At 39.6% G+C, this 22,737-nt stretch overlaps 1 protein-coding gene across 2 annotated transcripts; it reads left to right on the top strand.

The window, feature by feature from the left end:
- Window positions 1-3,878: 3,878 nt before the first annotated feature.
- hdlbpa (high density lipoprotein binding protein a) lies at window positions 3,879-22,166 on the top strand. 2 transcript variants are annotated; one of them, XM_084722519.1, is made up of 28 exons: window positions 3,879-3,965; window positions 6,645-6,716; window positions 9,993-10,107; window positions 10,201-10,367; window positions 10,922-11,137; window positions 11,230-11,436; window positions 11,542-11,757; window positions 11,860-12,066; window positions 12,176-12,283; window positions 12,375-12,479; window positions 13,326-13,404; window positions 13,503-13,642; window positions 13,725-13,829; window positions 13,934-14,047; window positions 14,170-14,256; window positions 14,892-15,023; window positions 15,114-15,332; window positions 15,732-15,953; window positions 16,044-16,262; window positions 16,402-16,540; window positions 16,943-17,091; window positions 17,175-17,279; window positions 17,384-17,518; window positions 18,588-18,731; window positions 18,903-19,082; window positions 20,251-20,367; window positions 20,496-20,636; window positions 20,734-22,166. In XM_084722519.1, exons 3-28 carry the CDS (start codon window positions 10,032-10,034, stop codon window positions 20,821-20,823), a joined length of 3,819 nt encoding a protein of 1,272 aa, XP_084578645.1. In that variant the 5' UTR covers window positions 3,879-3,965; window positions 6,645-6,716; window positions 9,993-10,031; the 3' UTR covers window positions 20,824-22,166. The 2 variants fall into 2 exon arrangements, with proteins under 2 accessions (XP_084578645.1, XP_084578644.1); XM_084722518.1 differs by having other exon boundaries at window positions 16,940-17,091.
- Window positions 22,167-22,737: the final 571 nt, after the last annotated feature.

The raw sequence follows: 22,737 nt of genomic DNA, 5'->3' as shown, positions 1-22,737 counted from the left end.
CTCAGTCCAAAACTACCTGGATAGATAAACAGCATGTAAGAGGAAAAATATGTATCTAGTGCGCAGTTCAAGTGACAGAATAAACTTAAAAATAAATCTTTCCATTGCATCAGTTCTCTACCAAAACTCAATGAAATGATTTTGATGAGAGATGTTTCAAAGTTACCATCATGTTATGAATCATTACTGTTAGTACAAGAAACCCAGTGTGAAATGACAGATCAAAACAACAACTGTTTTATCCAGTTCTGCAAAATACTTCAAACATTCAAGCTAGCAGAATTTTGAGAGTTTGTGAGTTCAGAGAAAGATGCAGAGGCAGACTTTCTGGTCAGAATGGACTGACTTTTATCCCTTTTAGCATGTTGTGAGCACAAATGCAAGTTGTAGTTATTTTTACTTTTATTCATGTTTTTAGCAGTCCTCCTACAGTAAACATGGACTCTGTGACCTTGCGCAGTCTGTCCATTAACAACTAGCTGAGGAATGAGTACGACCTGAGAACGTAGCTTCTCTGAACTTGTTGTAGAGAAACTATTTCTTCACATGTTGTTCCTCAAAGAAAACAGCAGGATAGTCTGGCATTGCTCGCTCACATTCACAACAACAACAACAACAACATGTTTGCCCGGACTTGATTCATAGCATTAAACAGGGTTTTGCAGTTGAGGAGGATTGACATACAGTCATCCTTCATCTGATCAAGTCTGAAAAGAGCAAAGGTGGAATGTCACAAAGTACATTTACCCAGGCATAGTATTTATGTGCAAAACTGAGGTACTTCTACATGAGTATTTCAGTTGCAATTTTATACTTTCACTAATTTCAGTGGCAAATATTGCACTTTTTACTCCACTACATTTGTATTCTCTGACAGTCCTTTATTGATTTTAACTCAATTATCATTTACTTATTAAACAGGTTAATGGATAATTGCCATGTCCATGTAGTGCATGCAGACACCTGAGCTCTTACTGCAGAATCTGAACCACATATATGTAAACATGAAGTTGATTCTCACTGCCATAACCAGTAAACATCTGTGCATTTTTATTTGGCTGGTTGACACAAATGCAAAACATGACATTAATGACAAATCATCCAAACACATTTGTTTATAGCTAAAACTGTAAGGCCTCTATAAGGGTCGAGAGATTGCTGTTTAACCACACATTTGCGTTCACATATATTCATTTTTGAGGACGACCATTGCTCCAAATTGATGCATGATACATGAGGCAGTCATCATGGGTTGTTAAAAGCAACTACATCTTCGGCCTTGTAGTCACAAACACAGATAATGCCACAGACGACTATTAGTTATATTTATAAAACCTTCTGGAGTCCGCTTGAAGGAAACGCTCCAGACGTGTGCAGTAGATTGCTGTCTACAGTGGCTGCATGGGAAGGTCTGTGGACGAATCTGTGTGGTCACAACAAATGGCCAAGTGTCTGCACAGAGCCTATGTGTGCACTCCCTGATGACGAAATTCATGTCACGCTGACACCAGTGGACTCTCGTGGACTCTTGTGCAGTCGTAGGCATGGAAAGCATATTCCCTGTTTAACCTTTCACTCGCTGCTGGTTAGAATTGTATAACTTAATTATTCCAGTGAAATATGGCAGAAAGTGAAAATTGTGACAACCGATCCCGGTCTCCCCTACTTTTGACAGTCTGTGTGAGAAACACTGAAAACTGACACGTGCTAGAACAATGAACTGAATGGCGCATGGTGTGATAGAAAGAGGTGATGAAAACCATGTTAGTTACTGTAAGACTGAAAATGGACCTGAATATTCACAGTATACATTAAACTGTATGTTTCTTGCTTCAACATTATTTCAGTTGAAATTAGCAATGACTAAAATAGTAAGGAGGAGGATGTGCAGTTGTGGCAGAAGCATAATTTGCCTGCCTCATACTTTAATTTGCTAGTTCAGTTAGTTTGGATAGACTTAGCTAATACCAGCGCTAAAACCACCACCATACCAGTTAAAATACAGTTAGTTATTTAGCATGACTTAGTAAGTGCAAATTAGCCATATTAGCTAATACAAGTTGGCTAGGATGAGTTAGCTAGTGTGAGTTAATGCGAGCTAGCACAAATTGGCAATATAATTAGCAAGATAATTAGCTAACCTTACCAAAATACAGCATTAGCCTGACATAGCCAGTTTAAGCTTCAAGGCAGCAATGAAGCAGCTCACCAGATTACAGCAGATCCACAGAAACAACATTTTAAGTTGAATAAGATGAACCTTCCTGCTTCACAGCCTTGTTGCCTATTCAGCCTGTCAGATTCAGATACTCAGTGCATCCTACAGGGTTTCCATCATCAGGGGTGTGGGACAAGATGGTGTTAAATCATCTGACCAGTTACACCAGCATGTCCATACTGGTCTGCCATCAATATAACACAACATGTGTGGAAATAATAGTATATACAAATGCGTGGGATATTGACACTGTTCAACCTAGAATATGATTCACTCATTGTTTGCTGAACATTCATTCACTGTTAACCATGAGGCTAGTTGAACATTAGATGAACATTAGAATGGTCAACAAAGATTAATCAAACATATTAATAAAAAATATACGTTGCTGAAAATTCCTATAACACTTTCAATGTCAAGTTCAACTTGAACAAAATCATAATGAGAATATATAATTTCATGAATTGTCACTTATACTCTCCAGATGGAAACATCTGTAGATAAAGGGAAACAGCATTCTGCAAATAATCAATTCTCAAAGTGTTCTTATTTGTTAGTTCACATTTCTTGCTATGACTGATGTTTTAAACAAACTTTTTTTTTTTTTTTTTTTTTTTAACAAATCATGCCTTTAAAAAGCGATGGAACAATCAGCCATTTTCAAAAAGTGGTGAGGACATGTCCCAAGTGTGCCCCATGAAAATGAGACTTATGATGAAAACGTGAATATATGCCATATTCTGCCAATAGATCCCCTTAAATCTTACACACTGGACCTTTAAAGGGATAATGAAAATTCAGTCATTATCTGTTGAGCCTCATGTTGATTGAAGGTTAGATTTAGTTCTTTAGTCCACAAAACAATGCTGAAGTTTCACAGGAAAACAGTGTTGCAAAATCTCCTGAACAGTTTGAATGAATAGTGACCAGTTTTCAAGCATAAAAAAAGACATGAACATGACTCCAAGCTAAGGATCTCCAGTGAAGATCTTGGCTAAAACGTGGTGTTAATTACATCTTTCAAGTCAACTTGGCATGTTAGAGATTCAAGAGACTTGAAATACACCAGAGGAGCAGTATGAAGGCATTTCATGTTTGTTTGTTTTTTCTGGTTGCTTTTTGCCATTTGAAAACTGGTCACCATTCACTTAAACTGTTTGGGAGATTCTGCAACACTGTTTTCCAGCAGTGTTTGTGGACTAAAACAACTAAACCTTCAATCAGCATGAGGATGAGTAGATAATGACTGAATTGTCATTTTTGGGTGAACTATCCCTTTTAGTAAAACTGTGATTGCAGGACATTACTGTGTAGTGGAGTACTTTCACAGTGTAGTATTTGGACTTCTTGTGTAAAGGATCTAAATACTTCTTTGATCCCATATTGAGAGGAGTGATCAAAAGCAAGACGGACTTCTGCCACGTCAGTTTGTCTTCTTTGTGAGAGTTGTCCTCTTGATGTGATTTGACTTTAGGCCAGGGCTGCACCGTCTAGGGAATACAGCATTAACCACATTTTTTATCTTACATCATTTGCATAGGCGATGTAATCAGAGTTGAGAAGTTACACAAGAGTCACTGTTGGAAATAAAAGAAGTCGTTTGTAACCGGACTCTCTGACGTGACGTCGGAGGATATGATTGGTGGGCGGCTCTGGTATATATCCGTCAGGCTTCAATCCCACCTTCTCGCCAGTGGAATTTCATCTCAGCTTCTGCACCTTCAGGGCAGACGAGTACATAAAATAAGTAAGTATTTCACAGTTTTCTACTCAATGTGACTGTATTGTTTTTATGTATGACCTCTGCCTGCCCTATACATGACAGTGTGGTACTTGTTGAAGGGACAGTTTATTGGTGAACCTTGAATGTTACAGTATGTTCTGGCCTGACTCCGTGTCATTTCTCCCTGCTCAGCTGTATGCCTACGTGGACTTCGCGAGCTACCAGAACAAACTGTAAGCTAACATGAGCTCGCGAGCTAAAGGCTACAGTTCAACTTGTACTTTTTACGAGCATGTTAGCCTCGGCTAATTTATGTAAAAATGACACCGCCACAGTGTGCGAGTATGGCACAGAGTTTCAATTTTCAGTCCACTGTTAGCTTAATGTCATTAGCCGGATAAGCTAGAGCCTGAACTTCTGTGTGGTGCTGTTTGAGCTACATATTAGCTGAGGAGCTACGTGTCACAGTCGCAGTCAAAGTTTTTAGCAAGTTTGCTAACTAGCTAGCTAACGTTAGTAACCCACGCTACAGTCATTTTGCTGCTCTTCTGTAAAGAGGCATACATATTCGCTAAACATACGACGTTATCTCAGTGTCCCTGACCATAAAGATAATGTTAGTTTGTCTTTAACTCTGTACATTTTTTATGGTTGATCCACGCTAGCCAACATGACGGCAGCTAGCATTCACTGTAATGTGTCGTTGGCAATTGTCAGCTAGTTAACTTGATATCGTGTTAGCTAGCACTCACACTAACCAGCCACTTAAATCCTTAATCTGGGATTTGAGTAAATGTTCTATAGGGTCGAAGGATGTCATGCTGTAGGTAATGTTAATTCAAGTTTAACTATCAGGACGTTAGCGTTAACTTGTTAGCAGCTCATTAACATGAATGATCTCGTAGATAAAATAACATGATGCTACATATTATTAAGGGACGTTGGTTGATTGCTTTGTGTGGTTGTGTTTGGAGCTCGTGACTAATATAAAAATGTCATACTTATTAGTCACCATTTTAAGGCTCACAGCTGTATCCATGACGTGGTAGTTTTAGCAAAACAACTTGGCATTACTGTGTTGTAATTGTTTCTTTTCAAGTCATGAAGTTTCTGTCTCCATTTACTGACTGCTGCTGCTGTATCTGTATAATGATATACAATAATGTTAAAGGGACCAGGCCATAAGATGTAGTCTTTGCCAACACTACTACACTCCTAAGGAGCAGGAGCTAACGCTAGTTGGTTATATTTTATTTAGTGCCCAGTTTATATGTATTGAGTATGTCCAAAAATGTGCCCTTGCTGATGAGCCTTATTGGGGATAAAGCTGTAATGATTAGTTGACTGAGAGAAAAATAGTTGCCAACAGTTTTGATAGTCGATCATTTCATTTCATCATTACAGTCATCTTTCAAGCAAAAATATTCAACATTTGCTGATCACAACTTCTTAAATATAAGGATTTACTGCTTCTCTGTCATTTATGATAGTAAGTGAAGTGTCTTTAGGTTTTTGACTCTTGGTTGGACAAAAGAAGCCATTTGAGGAGATCACTCTGAGCTCTGGGAAATTGTGATGAGCATTTTTCACAGTTTTTTGACATTTTATAGACTAAATGATCAACCATGAAAATAATCGACAGATTAATTAAAAATAATATAAACCTTAAAAGTAGGAACAGCAACTTTGTAAGTGGCCAATTTGTAAGTATAAGTTGTGCACCAAAATGAACCATGACTGAAAATATGCTCCTTACACAACAAAAGTTGGGGATTTATAACAACAAGCGTTATGGGAACCTGTGCACACAAAGTGGAAACATAAACCTATGCCTATTATTATTATTCTGGAGTAAGAAAATTTATGATACCTATGGCAAACTAGTAAAATAGGTCCAAGTGTTCATATGACTCTCATATAAAATTTCATACCACTTTAAATTATATAGCCTTTAATAATCACTCCCTTTAATAAAAAAACATTAATTTTTGCCATCACTGGCATAAGAGAGCAATGGCCTATTTACCTGGTTCACCCACAGCAGCTTCATCAATTGCCAGCTTTGTCCTTCTGTCTGACGAGGCGGCGTCCAATTGTAGAAGCCAGATGCTTGTCAAGGAGGGTGAGCTCCAATGGCACCTCGCTATACTTTACTGGAGTTCAGTCAAGTAATGTGCTTCTTGGCATCAGACTTATCTGAACACGTCTTTATTTCTGCATGGTTTCAGTTGTCTGAGGTGGCAGTATTTTGGCACTATGGTAGTATTTTTCCTACTGATCTCACTAGAACCATGACTATCAAAAATATACAAGCTGGGCCTCAGCAACAGCTGCTTCTGTTTAACAGTTAGAGGGAGGCATGACTTGGTATTTGCTCTCTGATGTCTCCATTTTCCATTTGATGACTAACCATTTTATCCATTGTTAAAATATCATTAACTATTTTTTAGTTGTTTCAGTTAATTGGATATCATGCAAGGCTGAAAGCTCATATTGACAAGCAATATTTTAAATGGACTGTACAGAATACAATTTTCTTTTTTGTGTGCACATAACTGTGAAGTAGCCAATCCGTGCAATGTTTTTGAAATGAGGGCCCTGAAATATTAATTTCTTTTTTCTTTTTTTTTTTTCAAAGAAAAAATCAAGAAATAACCTGTATTGGTTATGTCAGTATGACTGATCCTTTTTCATTGTCTTTAGGCAAAAGCTGGCAGGCTGACGGGAAATTGCATCTTTACAGGACGGATTATCTGGTAACTGACCATTTAGCTGGTAAGTTCTCAACAATTATTAGCATTGCAGGAACTGACACTAATACCGTCTTAAGCAATTAGCAGCATACTGTTTTGTTTACCCTATGTGATTCTGCCCACCCCAACCACAGCTTGAAAGTTAGCCATGTAGTAATGATGTATAATTACGAGTGAGAAAAAGAATTTAACACAATTTGGCTAAGCAAATTTGTTATGATGTTCGCTTTTTCTAAATTACATTGAACACCAGTCATCCTGTGTATATGGAAAATTAGAGTAGAGTAGTTTGTCTCGCTTTGTACTCCACGTGTTACCATTTGAATTTTGGCCAAAAGGGGCTGTAAGCTGGGAAGCGTAGCCTTGACACGACATGGAACAGACAAAACTTACTGTCCCACAGTCTTGCATTGAAATAATAAAAAAAATGCTATTTTAATTTGGACCCTTCTCATGTTTGAGTTAACTAAAAGCAAGCTAGAAGGTTTTGAGGACTTTTTGAAACCTCACTGCATTTTCATAATATGAGACCTCTTTCCCACTTTATACAGACATTAAAAAAAACATTGTTTGAGTCTCTCCAAACACCTGGTCTGTGTGGAGGAAACAAAATCAATTATTCTAAGCTATCTCCTGGATAAACTACTGTTGAGTATTTTTTTTTTTTCTTGGCTGACACTTATGAATGAAGTGTGCACTGTAACCTGTTGTGTAATTTAAATAATGCAAACCCATACTCTAGTCTGTTTAGCTTTGGTGTGGCTTTGTTTTTCCCCCATCATGCACCTCCTCTTGCCACAAAAATGTCATTGCCACAGAATGTCAACAAAGTAGCTACGGCCTACCCACAACAATTAAATGACTTTCTACAAGGTTGCTAGCATGTCACAGACATTAAATGCATATGAAAAACCTGAGATTCTGGAAAAAAATGTACTATAGTGACAACAACACCATTCCATCCTTTGTTGTAAAGCTGCTTGTTCATACCAATGCTTAAATTAAAGGATATTTACAGACTTAAACTGGCAACAGGGTTTGCAAACTGTAATGAGTGCTGGGCAGAGCAGCCTTAAGTTTATGAAGCCTGACAAGGAAGAGGCCACTGAAAGGGTGTCCTAAAATATGAAGGGGGGGAAACAGCCTGTTAAACTGACTACCGCCATGTTGACGCTTGAAGTGAATTCCCTTCAACTGCCTGGTATATGGAAAATATTTAATATCAACAAGTTCTCTGTGACATCTGGAATTTATCAGTGCTTTCAGATAAATTTCAGGTGTGCTTGGGGGCAAAATCTGCCTTAAAACAATTCACATTCCTCTGCTCTCTTTGGCCAGGATTTAAGTTGCTCTGCCAGAAAAACAGAACAGTGACTCCCGATGATATATTGAGTTTCATCATTGACAGTGTAGCAGAATCAAGCTGTTGTTGTAGCACTCATTTGTTTATTTCCTCCTCTGGAAAGCAAAAATAATTATTGTTAATGGAACTCAGTCAGCATTCCCAGTTTTATATAACTCTGAAATCAAAATAGCCATAGGGCTTCATTTATAAATGTCATAGATGGGAGGACTTGCTTTGTGGTTCATTTCTTGTAAAGAGTTCTTGTTCAAAGATCCCAGACAGGACATTGAGTTTTCTGTTGGTGGATTTTTCTCTTAATCCTATCCAACATGGATGTACAGAGGGGTCAGTGGGAAAAAAATCCTCTTAACCTCTGAGCCTACTCACTTAGCTACACTTCGTAGTGTAGCACAGGACAAAGACCGTCCAACAGAGGACAAACTAGTTTCTTTTAGGAAGACAAAATGTACTGTAGCTGTAGCCCAGCCCACACTGTTTTCTCTGTGGTGCCATGGATAATTTACTCACCACTTACTGTCTCTGCACACATTAACACAGTGCTGACATGTTAAAGTGACAGCAAGTCTGATTATTCTGAGTGACATTGCTTCTTTTGATAAAATTAGATTAGATAATGGTGAAGATCCCAAAGTCCACCTGTGATAAGCTTGTATGCCATACTAAACATGTGCACGTGATACTGCAGAGGATGATCCCTTTTTTTTTCTACCATTCAAACAAGGGCCTTGTTTTTCTAGTTTTAGCTACGAGTGTATGCAAAATTCAATTTCTGAGTTACAGAAGTATAATCTCCATGTTACCTGTCATATTCTCATGCTAATAGCGGTGCTGATGTGTAAAACATAGATGGGCAAACAAACAATTACAACATGTCGGTGTTGCCCAAATTTGCTATGACACAATGCAAATAGGAATAATGGTTTATCTATTATTAAATGTGAGGAAGCTGTATCAGACTACTGAACAGACACCAAACATGTATAACCATGTAAAATTTAGAATTACGTAGCAAGCATGCACGTACTAAATGGTAAGAAAATGTGACAAAAATAAGAAAAGTTAATTAGCATCACATTACAATCATTATAACAGTTTTTTAATGTTGTAACACAATATTTTCACATTATTACGGTGTATGTGAGAAGCAACTTTTCTTGTTATAACACTATACTATCGTCTTATGACATGAAGTGTTCCTTTTATAATGTGATAACTTGCACACACGTGACTAAGTTTTCATGTTACAACCTGAAAATGATGTTTAACAAGATAAATAGAGTTTTAATGAGCAAAGTTTTTTTGTATGTCTTAATGATGCAACAATATCTTGTTATAACATGAAACACGTTATAGCAAACTTTTCATGTTATAAATGTGATAGTGGTCTGTTTCATTTTCTGGCGTTGCAGCAATATGCTGCTGTCAACAACAAACTACTTGTTGACTCATTAAGTATTTCATTACATATTTACAACTAGATGAGCAACTATCTGAGGTAATCATCATTGGGCACTGTTTAACAAGACCTTACCACTCCAAAACTCACTTAGTTTTCTCATCTTGATTCAGATTTTACTAAATAAATTTTACTAAAATATGTGACATTAACTTTTTCCAAGTAAGTCCTGCCTACTTCAGACAGTTGAGGAAAAACAAAGACAAAAACACAAATGCAGAAATCTCCCAAATAACTAAAACTGCTCTAACTTTGGGAGCAAATGTATTCATGGAGGACCTCTTCTCTCATAATAGGAAGCTGATTGAGAAAATGAGTTTGAGGGTTATATAATGCTCCACCTGTTGCCAAGCTTGTGAAAATAATGTAAATTGCTCTTCTTGTTTTTCAGTTGCCAAACTTCTGAGAATATGTAAATTGCTCTTCTCGTCTTTCTGTTGCCAAACTTGTGAAAATGATGTGAACTTCCCTTTCAGTGGCACACTCGGACTCTGTGTTAACGTGGGATTTCGACCATGAGCTCAGTCGCTGTACTTACGCAGGAAAGCTTCAATGAGCACCGCAGTGGGCTCTTGCCAGAGCAGAGTGGTGGTGAGTGTTTGGATTTTTAAGGCTATGCCTGATTTGTAAAATGCAATGGCAGGCATAATTGGGCTTATCTGTTTGTTTTTTTTATGTGTTCAGCTGCTGTGGCAGGAACCAGTGCTGGAGAGGAGGAGGATGCCCTTCCTACCTACAAGGATGCCTTCCCACCTCTGCCCGAGAAAGCGGCCTCACCTGAGGGGACCCAGGAAACTGCCAACGCCTGGACTAACAAGATTCGTCCTCTCAAGTCTTCTATTATCACCCAGGTATAACATTTTAAAATTAAGACCACCTGCATTCGTGTTAATAGAATGTGAAATAACTGTTGGTTTCAATGCAGGCAACTTCTTCCCCCCCTAAAATAATTATATTAATATAATAATTATACATTAGAACAAGCCAGTTTTAGTAAATAGTAACTCTCTCAGCTGGTTTAGTCCCAGTTATAGATTAGATTTAATATGGTGTTTATCCTTTGGTTAATAATTACATTTATACCTACAGTAATAACTAAATGTGCAGCTGCCAAACAACTTTTTATGCAAAACAATTGAAAGTGATGTCAGCACTAGTGCTGCATTCATATGGTCCTAATTTCTGACTTGAGTGTGTTTATGAGCTTTTAGGGCCTAACTTGCAAACAACATGAATGCTAAATTCCCTAAAACTACTAAAATATGGTTTCTACCTGACTTGCAATCAGGGTAAATGTTAATAACTTTTCTAAGTAACCAAAATAATTCTACATGGACAGCAACCAACAGCTATAACTTAATACTAAATTTCAAATTGATCATTTTTGTTTTACCACGTGAACTAGGTTTTCCATGTGCCGCTAGAGGAGCGCAAGTACAAGGACATCAACCAGTTTGGGGAAGGAGACCAAGCGAAGGTCTGTGTGGACATCATGCATAAGACCGGAGCCCACCTGGAACTCTCCTTGGCAAAAGATCAGGGTCTCTCCATCATGGTGTCTGGAAAGCTGGATGCTGTGATGAAGGCCCGTAAGGAAATTGTGTCCCGACTGCAGACTCAGGTCAGGAGAGCCGTTTTTGCTCATGATACCTGCATAAAGTATTACTCATTGACGAAAACAACAGTCCCAACAGTACATTTTAACCTTCACAGGCTTCAGCTACTGTCGCCATCCCCAAGGAGCACCACCGTTTTGTCATCGGCAAAAATGGGGAGAAGCTTCAGGAGCTCGAGCTCAAGACTGCCACCAAAATCCAGATCCCACGACCTGACGACCCCAGCAACCAGATCAAGATCTCTGGTACCAAGGAAGGCCTGGAGAAGGCAAAGCATGAGATCCTGTTGATCTCTGCTGAGCAGGTAATGTGTCTCCTCAGACAGCCAACCAACTTTCAGCTACATCCCAGACATCACAGCTTTAGGATATATTTTCATTCTCTCCCCCTGCCACTCCTACTGTTTTAGGACAAGCGTGCTGTGGAGAGGGTGAACATTGACAAGGTTTACCACCCATTCATCACCGGTGCCTACAATAAGCTGGTAGGAGAGATGATGCAGGAGACCGGTGCCCGCATTAATGTCCCCCCTCCAAGTGTGAACAAGACGGAGATTGTTATCACTGGGGAGAAGGAGCAGGTGGCCCTTGCTGTGGCTATGATCAAGAAGATTTCTGAAGACAAGGTAAGTTATTAGAGTTAAGCTTGTTATTGCACTGGTATGAGGAAGCTTTAACTAATTATCCAAGTTTAAATGTTACTGATTGACTACCCTTTTTTATTGCAGAAAAAGAATGCCACTACCATTGCAGTAGAGGTGAAGAAATCTCAGCACAAGTATGTGATTGGCCCCAAGGGAAACACCCTGCAGGAGATCCTGGACAAAACTGGTGTCTCAGTTGAGATCCCACCATCTGACAGCAGCTCAGAAACTGTCATCCTACGTGGGGAGCCGGACCGTCTGGGTCAGGCCCTCACTGAAGTTTATGCCAAGGTGTGGAATGTTTTTAAAATGTTCTTGTGATGACCTTTGATATTTGTAATAAAAAAAAAAGAAAACAAAAACGATGAGTAACTTTAAGAATTTTTTTTCCTCTTCGCAGGCAAACAGCTACACTGTTTCCTCGGTTTCAGCTCCATCTTGGCTTCATCGTTTCATTATTGGCAAGAAGGGGCAGAACTTGGCCAAGATAACTCAACAAATGCCCAAGGTCAGCTTAGTGATGGATTTCTTAACCTTAGCACGTTAAATACTCTTTAGATTTCATTTTGTAACTTATTATTTATGTATTTTGCATACAGGTGCACATTGAGTTCACTGAGGGAGAAGATAAAATCACCCTGGAAGGTCCTACCAAAGACGTGCAGATGGTGCAAAGCCAGATTGAAGCCATTGTTACAGATTTGGTGAGTGCTGAGTTACCTATACATTTAAACCAAAGCCTACCAATCAGAATGGTTCCTCTAATGTCAAGGTTATGTTCTGGAGAGTAGATTGTGTAAAAGGGGAAAAAATGCACACCGTAACAACAATGCTTTTGAGCTTGCCTGGTATCACTAGACTAATTCGCAAATATGTTTTAGTCTGGAATCTCTCAGGGCATTTTTGTTTTCCAAGTGGTGTAATCAACACATGCAGGCCAAAATTGGCTAAACTTGCAACAAAACATGTGAAGTAGCTGAGCTTGGTTCGTTTTCATGCAGAGAACAAAAAGTTCTCATATTAAAGCTAAATGACACACTAAAATATATTTATTGCCTTAAATAAGCAACGTAGTAACCGAATCTCGATCCATATTTCATAAACGTGTCTAGTTGTACTGGAGTTTTTGGAGACTTTGTTTGAAAGCATGACACAAAATGGCATCTGCCTGGTAGTAATCTGTCTCACAGCTAATCGGTACACAAAATTATGATCCTGAAAACATTTGAGGCAAGAAATAAGCATTGTAGTAACAGAATCTTTATCCCCATTTAAGCAGCACCACCTAGTTTGACAGTTTGATCTGAGTTTCTGACACTCCTCTGTCAATCATTGTATAGAACCTGCCCCATATTAAATAAATAGTGGTGATGGGTCTGACCAGATCCAAGGCTGATGGAATTCTGTCTGAATGGAAGAGAGCCCAGACATATCTGTCAGATCAAATGAAAACATGAGCTTGGCAGATTCATCTGGTTCTCAGACTGCTTATAAGCTTCAGTTGATATGTTCCAGTGATATTCATGTTTTTGTCTTCTTTCACCTAAAAGGTAAGCCGCATGGACTATGCAGAGATCAGTGTGGATCCCAAATTCCACAGACACCTGATTGGAAAAGGAGGTGTTAACAGTAAGTACAGTGTTCCTGTCTAGAGGATGATTTACTCAATTGCAACAAAAACTGTATCGGCATCCTTCTCAAGCCATATATTTATTTTTTATTTGTAGTCAACCGTATCAAAGAGCTGCACAAGGTGACTGTCCGTATCCCCCCTGACAATGAGAAGAGCAACCTGATCCGTATTGAGGGGGATCCCCAGGGTGTGCAGGAAGCCAAGAAGGAGCTGCTCGAGCTTGCGTCACGCATGGTGAGATCAAACTTCAGTTCATGGGCAAGAGGCTGCAAACTGGATCCTGATGGTCCGTTATTGAATATACTGTCTTTCGCAGGAGAATGAGCGTACAAAGGACTTGATCATTGAACAGCGTTTTCACAGAGCCATCATTGGCCAAAAAGGGGAGAAGATAAAGGAAGTGCGTGACAAATTCCCAGAGGTGAGTTGGAAACTGTTTGACATCAGCTGTTAGATGGCACTGGTTTAGCTGTACTGAATCATTGAAAAAACACTTTAATAACTCTGTCATAATATCCATTCCAGGTCATCATCAATTTCCCCGACCCCGCACAGAAAAGTGACATCGTTCAACTTAGGGGCCCACGAACTGAGGTGGAAAAATGCTCCAAGTTCATGCAGAAGATAGTGGCTGAAATGGTAAATCTTTACTCACATCTTGTCTTATATGTGAAGATGATATGTTAAAAGATAGCTTAAATTGACATCCATAAGTGCTTAAGTATAGTTGAATGTTAACTTACAGTGATTCCTTTTGTCAGGTGGAGAATAGCTTCTCTGTCTCGGTCCCCATCTTCAAGCAGTTCCACAGAAACATAATTGGAAAAGGAGGATCAAATATCAAGAAGGTACTGTGTATGAAATAGAAGTTATGTAGTTGAATGAGTTCTTCAGGCTGTCAAGTTAAATTTGACCGTGTCATTGCTCAAAAATTAAAGATGTCACCAATTTTAATTGGTAGGTGTTTGGAATAAGATTAGGTAGCACCAGCACGAACTCTATGCTTTGCCACATGTGCACTTACACACAGTCATGGTGTTTGAGATGAAAGTGTTAACTGTGATATTTATTCAGAGTGTGTGTATGTTTCTGTATACCAGTCAGAAACAGGTTTGCATTTGCACTACAGTTTGCAGTGATGCATTTATTGATCAAATGACTAGAAATAAACAAACAGTAACTCATATAGTTACTAAAAGAATAATCAAAACAAACTGGTGCCAAACACCTAGGGTGATTTTAGTGTTTTTATGTAAGAGCCCAGCACCAGCAGACATTCCATGGCAGACCAGGGTGAGTCAATGAAGTGATGAGTTAGTGAAACAAAATTATTAAACTATACATATTATGTAGAATGAAAAAAAAAAATCATTTTGGGAAAGTTGTCATTATGTCTGTGACAGTGGAAGGTAGAATTTAGGACAGGGGCTTGAAATTACCCCCCCCCCCCCCCCATGACCAATTGTTTTCTTTTGCTTTGTAGATTCGGGAGGAAACTAACACAAAAATTGACCTGCCTGCTGAGAACAGCAACTCAGAGATGATTGTCATCACCGGAAAGAAGGCAAACTGCGAGGTTGCAAGAAATCGCATCTTGGCCATTCAGAAGGAGCTGGTAAGCGTGTGCATGCATATATATCAGTCTGTTGAACGCTTTGGATCAACATCAAGCACATGCACTCAATTAATGTCTCATTGTGTCCAGGCAAACATCACAGAGGCAGAAGTATCCATTCCCTCCAAGCTGCACAACTCCTTGATCGGGTCAAAGGGCCGTTTTGTGCGCTCGATCATGGAGGAGTGTGGTGGCGTGCACATCCACTTTCCCACTGAGGGCTCAGGGATTGACAAGGTCACCATTCGAGGCCCTGTAGAGGAGGTGGAGAAAGCCAAGCAGCAACTGCTTGCTTTGGCAGAGGAGAAGGTTTGTATAAATGTCTCTAATGATAAAAGAATGAACTTATGTTGACCTCTCTAAAACTGGCATCCATTTGACAGGGGCATAGAGAGGGGGGTTAAAATGGCAAAAAGCTGCTTCTGTGCCTCATTGGTTGTACATTACCACATGCTGACAGCTTCTTTCAGCTGTCAGAATAAAAATGGCATGCTTGTGCATAGCTAGTGTCAGAAACTGAGGCTAAAATTTGTTTTGGTTGCTGCAGATTTTTTTCTCAAGATTAAATCATGTTTACCCAATGAGCATGAAGAAAATTTCCATCTGTTATAACTTTGAAGTTACTAGGGGAATCTTTTGTGCTGACCTTTTGTAATTGAGGTTGACTTGTAATACATTTCTTGTTATTTTGTAAATGTTTTTCTTCAGCAAACCAAGAGCCACACTGCTGAGCTGCGAGCAAAGCCAGAATACCACAAGTTCCTCATTGGGAAAGGTGGCGGAAACATCCGCAAGGTTCGTGACAGCACCGGAGCCAGGATCATCTTCCCCACCGCAGAGGACAAAGACCAAGAACTCATCACTGTGATTGGCACTGAAGAGGCAGTGCGAGAGGCCCAGAAGGAGCTGGAGGAGCTCATCAAGAGTTTGGTAAGGCATACATAAGGCAAACGTAGCACGATATGGCTTTGCTTCTCTTACAAATGCCTGGATATTAAATATATTTACTCTTTGTTACAGGACAATGTTGTTGAGGACACTATGAGCGTTGATCCAAAGCACCATCGCTACTTTGTGGCTCGCCGTGGCCAAGTCCTTCGGGACCTTGCCGATGAATATGGTGGTGTGATGGTGAGCTTTCCTCGCACGGGTTCTCAGAGCGATAAGGTCACCCTCAAAGGAGCCAAAGAATGTGTGGAAGCAGCCAAAAAGCGCATGCAGGAGATTGTTGAGGACTTGGTTAGTAGATACAGTTTTGTTTGGCTAAGATGATCTTTATTCTGTGTGTTTTTTATGCCCCCTCTTCTGTTTTGAAATGTAACCGATCTACCATCTTTTTTTTTTTTTCCCCCTCATGTTTGAATATTTTCTTCTCCAGGATGCTCAAGTGACCATTGAGTGTGTGATTCCTCAGAAGTTCCACCGTTCTATCATGGGTCCTAAGGGCTCACGGATCCAGCAGATCACCAGAGATCACAATGTACAGATTAAGTTTCCCGAGCGTGAGGACCCACAAGGTGAACACATGACTAGTGTGAAGCAAGGTTATTATAGTTAATCAAAACTGAATTTAAAAGTAGGTGTGGAATAACATCTTAGTTAACTGAAATAAAATGATAAAATATGAGCCAGACTATAGAAATAAACAAAAACTAACAAACAATATTGTGCACTTACAAAACAAAGTAAATTACAGTGAAAAATATACACTTTAGGACTCTAGTCAAATTTGTCAACATTTTTAAACAAAGCTTAACTGAAACAAGCTATTCCCCTCTGGAAACTAAATGAAACTAAACTGAATTGAAAACAAAAATGAAAAACTAATGAAATACAATAACAGGTGTGAAGACTTGGGAATTGAGTCCTTTAAATTCAGTTTTTCTTATCAAACTTCATTTGATTCACTCTTCCAGCAGCACCTCCTGCAGAGGCCCCTATTCAGGAGAATGGTGAGGCCAATGGAGAAGTGAAGGAGCCAGCTGATCCAAACGCACCCAAAAAGTGTGACGTGATTGTGATTTCTGGTCGTAAAGAGCGGTGCGATGCTGCTGTGGAAGCATTGAAGGTATCGTATACAGTGATCATATCTGAGCTTATTTCCATTTCTCAAAATTACTGCTTTATTCTCTAACGGTCTCCTTTCCTTAGGCCTTGGTTCCTGTAACAATTGAGGTGGAAGTGCCTTTTGAGCTTCATCGATACATCATTGGACAGAAAGGAAGTGGAATTCGCAAGATGATGGATGAATTTGAGGTGTGTGTTTTAGTACAGCTTTAGTGATGGCACAGGGATGTAGAAGCTTTTTAATTTGTGGCTAATTCCGAGTGATCTCACTGTTTTCTGTTTTCCTCCTCCAGGTCAATATTCAAGTGCCTGCTCCTGACCAGCAGTCTGATAAAATTGCCATCACCGGCTTGGCCAATCACCTCGACCGCGCCAAAGAGGGCCTCTTGGAGCGTGTTAAAGAGCTGCAGGCCGAGCAGGAGGATCGGGTTAGTATTAGTGTATATATAGTATTTATATAAAATATATTAACTTTCCTAATATTTTAAATTGTTTGAATGGGGCATGCTTATGCTCTGACATTTATTACAAAAATGATACCATCAATTCATCAAATAATTGTGAACTGATCATAAAAAAAGAGGCAGATTAAAAGGAAGCAGTGAGATTTGTTGCACTCGAGTCTTCAGTTTCCTGTTGTTGAGTTATTGTTGATTTGGCTAACTCAGCAATGGGGAACTGAAGCCGATATATTGCTCCTTTGACAAAAAGGTAATTTTACCTCCTATAACATGAGAGTTGTTGGTCCATTGCTGCCTCAATCTGCAGAAAATAATGTCAGTTCAGGTCCACACTAACTTGTTAAAACACTATAGTCACAGTTAAACAAATAAACTGGCCAATCCTTTTGTCAAAGGAGCCTGGTGGCTTAGAAGTGGCCTTAGTTCCCTACCGGAAAGAGCTGTCTGACGGCAAATTAAAGTGGTGAAAATATTACAAATATAGCATGTTAATTTATTTTGGTGGTCCCTTTTAAAGTGAATAAAATGTTTTTCTGCTGACCCTTTCCACAACAGTACATTGCTTATCATCAGTGCCGGTGCTTCTAAGCCAGTCAAACATCATTTGCCATACCTACACAATCTTGAGAAATAGTCTAAACAGCAAAATGAGCTCTTTGTGAACAAGGTTTTACATTACTTATGAATATTTATTTTCATACTTTGAGCCATTCAACTTTGATACCATTTGCATTTTTACCATCTCAAGCCAACTTTCCAGAGGTGTTAATGTTGGTGTGTACTGAGCAGGGGCACCTTTTACTGAACTCTAGTATTACCAATAGTATTTTGAATTATCTCTGTCTTATGATTTGCGTACACTCATGGAGCAGTTAAATTATCTTTGAGATTACTTTAAAGGCCACCCTCATGATAACCATGAATGAGCAAACAGCTTAATTATTAACTTTTACTTTGGTATGTAGAGTAGAAATGAGCCAGTTGTCAAACTCACTGGACTTCTAACCCAGCATTGTTTACATCAACCCCTTTACAGGCACTCAGGAGCTTTAAGCTGACCATCACTGTGGACCCCAAGTATCACCCCAAAATCATTGGCCGCAAGGGTGCCATTATAACCAACATCCGCACTGAGCATGACGTGAACATCCAGTTCCCAGAAAAGAATGATGAAAACCAGGTATGGCGTTTCTGGACAATTTGTGAACCCTCTGTACTCCTTCAGCACAGCAGGTGGTGCTGATTTACCAGTTCATACATGACATTACTATATGAGAACACTAATAGAGGATGATAGTTGCCAGCAGCTGTAGTAGTTAATATCATAGTTGTTTTTTTCATGTCTCTACAGGATCAGATTACTATTACAGGGTATGAGCACAAAGCCATAGCAGCACGAGATGCCATCCAGGCTATCGTGGATGAGCTTGAGGAGATGATCTCTGAAGACATCACCCTGGACAGCAGGGTCCATGCCCGCATTATTGGAGCCCGTGGCAAGGGCATCCGCAAGATCATGGATGAGTTTAAGGTGAGGCTACTGAGAGGACTGGACATGTTGTTATCAGTGGAATAAAACAACATAACATAACATAACATTAATTCGCTTGATTGCAGTGTACTTTCGCTGTTTTTTGAGCTTTCACTGTCACCACTAATAGCTTGTAAGCACTTTCTTATCTGGCGAAAGCCGGACTTGCAGCTTCTTAACATCACTTCTCCACTTGCCAACATTAATGGGTCTTCATTAGGAATACAAGGTATTAACCTTGAAGTATGGAGCCAGGACAGCCAGTTTTCAGTGTACAAAGTAAGCTCACAGAAAGTGGAGGGTTTGCAAGTCAGTTAACTAGCTAGTTCTCCATGCTCACATTTTCATGTCCAGACACATGCTGTGATGGTTACTGAGGGACAAACTATGCAAACACGAATAGAAAAACAAATCCTGTAACAAGATAACAGAGTCATTTGAATTCAACTCTTGTCATTTGGGAACAGGCATTTTGGATTGATTTTTAGACCATGCTTACAACATTCAATAAATAAATATTGAAGACCTTCCCAAACAGAACTTGAGACTATTAATGCCATTTCAGGGCTTTTTATCAGTAAATGTGAATGTAAGACTGTAAGGACCTGGAGCTGCCTTCCTGTAATGTGTCAATTATTGATATTCTTGTATAATATGATTTAATATCAACAAGAATATCAATAATTGATGTAATAACATTTTGGTAGTGTGAAAAGACCAATTTTCTGCAGCAAATCCATCAAAGCAAAAATGATCACCTTCTGTGTAATCTCGCTGATGCTCACACTCTGACACTGATAGCACTCATAGCTGTGACTCTGGCCTGGGAAAGACCTGGGTGTTGAGTGTCCCCACTGTGGTGGGCTGGTTTGGGAGAGGTGGATTGAGACTCCTGTAATCCTATGAGATCTCTACTCTTAACAGCTAAACGTGAACAAGCTTAGCAACAGGCTTTTTCCATGACGACCCAGCTTTGTGTGATGGGTTCAGATGGCGCCTACCCAAGAAAGCAACATAAATATATTTGTAAAAAGCTTTGCTCTGGGCTGCCTCTTGGGGCACCACTTGGACTCTTGAGTCCCTTTTTTGTATTTTATCATTTCAAGCTATCCAGTCTTTGAATGTGGCCTGGTATCAATCTTTTTTTTTTTTTTTTTTTTTTTTTTAGGTTGATCTCAGGTTTCCCCAGAGTGGAGCTGCAGACCCGAACCTTGTGACAGTCACAGGTCGCCCTGAGCTTGTGGATGAAGCCATTGACCACCTCCTTAACCTGGAAGAAGAATACGTAAGCTGCTCCCTGCATGCCAACTGTTCATTTTTGCTCTAGATGATATAAGAAATACTTGTAATATTTGTAATATTTGCTGTTAAATAATTATTTCTGATGTATTTTGCTGTGCCACTTTTTGTCAGATGGCAGATGTTGTGGAGAACGAGGCAAAGATGGCTTACATGAGGCCTCCTGGGGGTAGCGCTGCTGCCATGGATGAACAACGTGGCCCATCCAAAGGCTTTGTGGTGAGGGAGGCTCCCTGGACCACTGCCAATGAGAAGGTGAGTGTTCTCCCACGAGCCTGACACTGTTTGGAATTACAATTGGTCACACCTTAATTTCTTAATCTCTGTTTTCTTCTTTTTTTTCTACTTTTAGGCCCCTGATATGAGCAGCTCTGAAGATTTCCCCAGCTTTGGAGCCCCAGTGGCAACCAAGACCTCCCCCTGGGGACCCAAGCGCTTCTAAGCTGTGCTGCTACAGATGGGCCTGAACTTAACCGGACACAATCTTCCCCCTTCATCGTCCCCACCTCTTGACCTGGACTGACCGCTGACCCTCAAAGTCTTCAGTTCTGAGAATGTCATCCTTCTCTGTCTACTTATCCCAGTCTGCCCTTGCAGATTCATCAGTCTAAAAGTGCTTTCAGATACTGTAATTGACTTGTGAGCTTTGTATCTGCATTAAATGATACTGTCTTATGCTAAAAAAAGAAAAAAAATGTGACAGATGTTGCGGTTAAGTCTCCAGTCTGTACAAGACTGACATTTAAGTGTTTATTAGACCTGACATTTCATTGTGGTTTGAACTGTTATACCAAATTCAGTGGTGGCCAGACATCAGTTTTTTTGAGCTGCCCTTATCTTAGTTGCCTTCGCAGGGTGGGGTAAAAGGATTGAATTACCGCTGGTGGCATGTGCAGACATGATGCCTGACCAACGAGGGGCCAGCTGTTTCAGTAACCCGCCCCCCTCCTGCTTTACTTATGTAGCTGAGTGAAAATTGTCAAGTCGTTAAGCCCTCAAGCACACTGTTAGTGGTTGTCCTCTGTCACATCTCTCCATTTACTTAGCTGTGCTTCTGTGAATATGGTCAAGTAGTGGCACGTACCTTGTAGCCTTACGAATTGGTAAACTCTACTAAGGGGGGGAAAGCGGTTTTAGCCACTGCAGAATGGCACCCATTCAAACTGCCAGATGCTCGGAGATCTGCCAGAACTAAACTTCTTACAACACTAGGCCTCGAGCTCCAACGCATCAAACCTCACACTAACGGTTGAATGAACTCTTTTGACATTCAAAAGTAAATCACTCTACAAAAATATAATGACTGTGTTTGTGAGCAAAACAGCAGACCATCTCGTGCCAACTATCTGTCTAGTGATGTCCTGTGTTACTCATCCTCTGTATTGGGTCAGTGTCCAGTCCTTTTGTCTTCCAGTTGCTATGCAGATTGTTCTGTTCAATAGCAATGGCCCTTTTTATCAGCCTTACAACTAGAAAGATACAAACCAGGTAGAGATGATGTCTAGGTGCATTTTTTAATGGACAGCTGGAAGGTATGTTTATTGTTCCTTTGAAAGCTCTTGGAACATTGCCCCCCCCCCACCCCAGTTATTGTAATTAGTTTAATTTTGCCTGAGGAGTGAAGATTTAGCTTGCTAGCTGCTAATTCAACATCTAGCATCAGCCTACCTTGGTTTATATCCTCCTAGCATTGAATGAAAGATTATGCAAATACCATTACAGTGAACGGTTATGGATGACACTGGAAAAGAAATTGTCCAAAAAGTCAATAAAAATTGAAAATCTCTTGTGCATTCATCTGAGTCTTTTGTGAAGCGCAAATTTACTCATTTAGTTATGGAATGTAACCCACCCTAAAATTAACACAACTGTTCAATTGCAAATTGCAAAGCTGATGGCATGGTACTGTTTTGCTGCTCTGAAATCATGCGAGGTTTGTGCAACAGTCTTACTTTTTGGCCTGAGGGTGGTGCTAGAAGAGAGGTCATTGTGATGATCCACTCAAAAGATTCTGGGCTGTTCTGTCTGTGGGGGATCTCGATCTCTGGCTGTACCAATTCTATGAGGAATTGAAACATGAGAAATGCAAAATATTTGTCAAGATAATGCTTGCAGATTTTTTTTTCAGCCTATCAAACCATGCATGCCTTCAAAACTTAGTTTAAATCTTGCAAAACCCTGTTTTAAAATAAAATTTCAGGAATTCAAAACATTCAATTTAAACCTTTTTTTAGTTTCAAAATATGGCACATGAATCCCATAGTACAGTCTAGCAATACAGGAGGTATCACTTTTAAAATGGTGCACAGATTCTGTTCTTTACCATTTGAAATATTATATTTATATAATTAAATAG

The sequence above is a fragment of the Lutjanus erythropterus genome, chromosome 7 (assembly GCF_056507025.1).
Source record: "Lutjanus erythropterus isolate fLutEry1 chromosome 7, fLutEry1.hap2, whole genome shotgun sequence".
NCBI classification, from domain to species: domain Eukaryota; kingdom Metazoa; phylum Chordata; class Actinopteri; order Lutjaniformes; family Lutjanidae; genus Lutjanus; species Lutjanus erythropterus.
The sequence above is the reverse complement of the archived record's forward strand: the minus strand, read 5'-3'. Positions and strand labels throughout refer to the sequence as shown.